This window comes from Helobdella robusta (genome assembly GCF_000326865.2).
Source record: "Helobdella robusta unplaced genomic scaffold HELROscaffold_9, whole genome shotgun sequence".
Lineage (NCBI taxonomy): Eukaryota > Metazoa > Annelida > Clitellata > Rhynchobdellida > Glossiphoniidae > Helobdella > Helobdella robusta.
This window is the reverse complement of record NW_008705512.1, coordinates 5,342,611-5,346,039: the sequence shown is the minus strand read 5'-3', so window position 1 is coordinate 5,346,039 and position 3,429 is coordinate 5,342,611. Positions and strand designations below refer to the sequence as shown.

General features: G+C 38.2%; 1 protein-coding gene across 1 annotated transcript; it reads right to left on the bottom strand.

The window, feature by feature from the left end:
- Positions 1-1,069: 1,069 nt before the first annotated feature.
- Positions 1,070-3,058, bottom strand: HELRODRAFT_166464 (hypothetical protein; the record flags this gene model as incomplete). Its single annotated transcript, XM_009033380.1, has 5 exons — positions 1,070-1,137; positions 1,317-1,553; positions 1,858-2,048; positions 2,553-2,652; positions 3,004-3,058. The coding sequence occupies 5 exons, from the start codon at positions 3,056-3,058 to the stop codon at positions 1,070-1,072; spliced, it is 651 nt and encodes a 216-aa protein (XP_009031628.1).
- Between the last annotated feature and the right edge of the window lie 371 nt (positions 3,059-3,429).

The window sequence follows — 3,429 nt, the reverse complement described above, 5'->3', positions numbered from 1 at the left end:
TGATGTTTTCTTTATGGCAGTCGTTATTTTTCAATTGCCGCCTCGCTATCAACAAATTAAACGCATATTTTACCATTACATGCTCGTTGCTATGGCGATGACAACAATGGTGCTGCCGCTGATGATGATGATGATGATGCCGATGATGATGACGTCACGGCGAAGAAGGCCATGACGTTACAATGATGAATGCGATGACGTCATGATGATGGGAGCGATAAAACGAACAGCAAATTTCAATAATAATAACAACAATAACAAACAACAACAAAAATGACAACAACAACAATACTATTAGGCACCGCATCAGCCAGGATAAAACGCATCCAAAGACACCATTTAAGTGACAGATAACTCAATTTCAAAAACCCCGATCGCCTCCCATGCTTCAATTTCCGTTTCCGTCAAAACTCGACCCCAGCAATCTGACCCCGAAATGGCGACCCGCGCTGACCCAGTTTTTTAACTCTGCCTGACCTAGTTAATGAACTCTTGACCTTTCGTATGCATGTTCGTATGTATATACGTCTGTATAATGTTGTTGTTATTGATGTAGTAACTTTTGTTGATGCTGTATTTATGTTATTATAATTATTATTATTATTATTATTATTATTATTGCTGTTATTATTATTACTATTATTATACTTTTGTTGTCGTTTTTATGACCGGTTAAATGTCTTTTGCGTTTTCATGGTTCGGAAATTTTGACGGCTCTTTTATTGACGTCATCTACGACATCATCATCGTCATCATCGTCATCATCATCCTCATCATTATCATCCTCATCATCATCGTCGTCATCACCATCATTACCACCGTCGTCCTCTTAAGTTTTTTATTTATCAGAAATTATATCTGTGATTTTCCGATTGCATGTATCATCGTCAAAGTCGAAAATGCTTGTTGCACCGGGCGTCATCATAATCATAACCCCCACCCCACCACCACCACCACCATCATCCTCCTTCTCCTCATCATCATCATTATCTTTATTGACATCATTATCGTCACCATCACCGTAGTCATCATCATCATCACCGTCGTCACTATTAACCTGTAAATAAAATCAAGAATGTATCATGTCTGCCACTTTCAGTGTGTTTGGTGACGAAAACGTCCAAACGATTTGATTGGCTGGCGGTTGTCATGGCGACCGTGTTGTTGTTGTTGTTGTTGTTGTTGTTGTTGACGTTGTTGTTGTTGACGTTGTTGTTGTTGTTGTTGATGTTGTTGTTGTTGTTGTTGTACATGTCGTTGTTGGTTAAATTTCTGACCAATCAAAACTGTTCTATTAATAACCCTCCTGAACCGACCTACATTGGCCAATTCTGATTGGTCACTCTCCAGAATTATAATCATCGTAACATTAAGCCGTTGACCCGGTTTTGTTTTAATCCTGAACGGTGATTGGTCGTCGCCACAGAGTGACCCTGTCAAGGATAATGACGTCATCATTAAGGTAGGAGTCAAGGTCGCCATGGGAATTTCCCTGCTGGGAAATTCCAGATTGCAGCCCTCTTCGACGTCGTCGTCGTCATTTAGTTTCAGTTCTGTTTGGTTTTTGTTTGTTTGTTTGTTTGTTTGTTTGCTTGTTTGTTTGTTTGTTTGTTTGTTTTGTTTTTGTTTGTTTGCTTGTTTGTTTGTTTGCTTGTTAGTTTGTTAAGTAAGTTTATTGACCTTTCATTCAATGTTATTGTCATCATCATCGTCAACAACAACAACAACAGCCATAGTCGTAATAATCACAATGATAAACTCGACAACCTAAGCAACATTACTCACAAATACAATAATAAAACAACAACATCAACAACAACAACAAATAATAATAACTATTACAATAAGCACACGGACCTGGCACGCAGACAAACTCCACCCTCAAATAGCTCTTCAACTCCATATTGCATGGTTTCAGACCGGAAAAAGTCGGCTCTACAACATGAACGGCACATCCCTGTCTTCCTGTGCACTTCCGGTGCAGTAGGCCAGTGACGTCATCGAAGCATCCGATGAAGCCAAAGTTTGTCCGGACGCATCTGCCAAAGCTATTTGTTTTTTTTGTGTCTATTTTTTCTTTATGATGGTAAGAGAGTTTATTTTAAATAAAAAACACGACGTCATCATCATCATCATCATCATTAGCTCCATTTTAATTATTATTATTATTATTAATTTTGTTATTATTATTACTAGCATCATTACCCTCACGAATACTACAATCATCACCGTCGTCATCATCCTTATCGAAAACCTGATCTGATTATTTCTTCTATAGCTATTTGTTATCATTCTCATCGTCGTCGTCGTCATCATAATAGTTAGAGTCATCATTATCATCACCACCATCATCATCATCATCATCGTTATCATAACCCCCATCGTCATCGTCATCATCATCGTCATCATGCTTTCATTTTGTATTGGCTCCATTTTTTTCCAGTTCATGTTTACAGAAGGCATCTTCTATTCATCACTATCATAACCGCCACCACAATCATCATTATCATCATCATCACCGATATCATCATCATCGTCATCATTATCATAACCTCATTCTTCCGTAGGTGGCGTTGATGATGATGATGACGTCACCGTCCTCACATCTCGGCTCGAATTTCTCGTAGTAACAATATTCCGCCGGTCCCCTCACTGAGTTATGATGATGATGGCAATGAAGATGATGATGATGATGATGACGACGATGATGATGATTATGAAGATGACGACGACGATGATGATGAAGATGATGACGAAGATGTGACGACGATGAAGATGATGATAACGATGAAGAAGATGACGACGATGAAGATGATGATGACGATGATGATGACGATGATGATGAAGATGATGATGACGACGATGACAAATTAACCGCGTGACAAGATAAAAACCAGTTACGACTCTATGTTATCCTCATTCTACTAATCATCACTATCACCACCATCATCACCATCAACATCATCATCATCGCCATAATCAACCTCATCATTGCCATCTAACCTTTCACATTGTTATTGTACTCCAGAAAATCACATGACCACATGAATGACGTCATGACGACAGCAACAAAAGCAACAACAACATGGACAAAAAAATCTGTGTTCCGCATATTTATTAGTATATGCAGGCAGACGTTAAATTTCTTTGTTTATGGTTTGTTGTTTATGTTGTTGTTTTGTTGTTGTTGAAGATGACGTTGTTGTAGTAGTTGTTGTTGTTGAAGATGACGTTGTTGTTGCTGTTGTTGTTGTTGTTTACGTTGTTGTTGTTGTTGTTTATCTGCCACTGATGACGTCATTTCCGTTTTGTTGCTGCTGTTGTTGTTGTTAACGATGATGTTACGATCATATGTATATTCTATTTGTCGGTGATGTCGTTGTTAACATACGTATTCTGTTGATGTTAATTGAGAACTTTAACAACAAC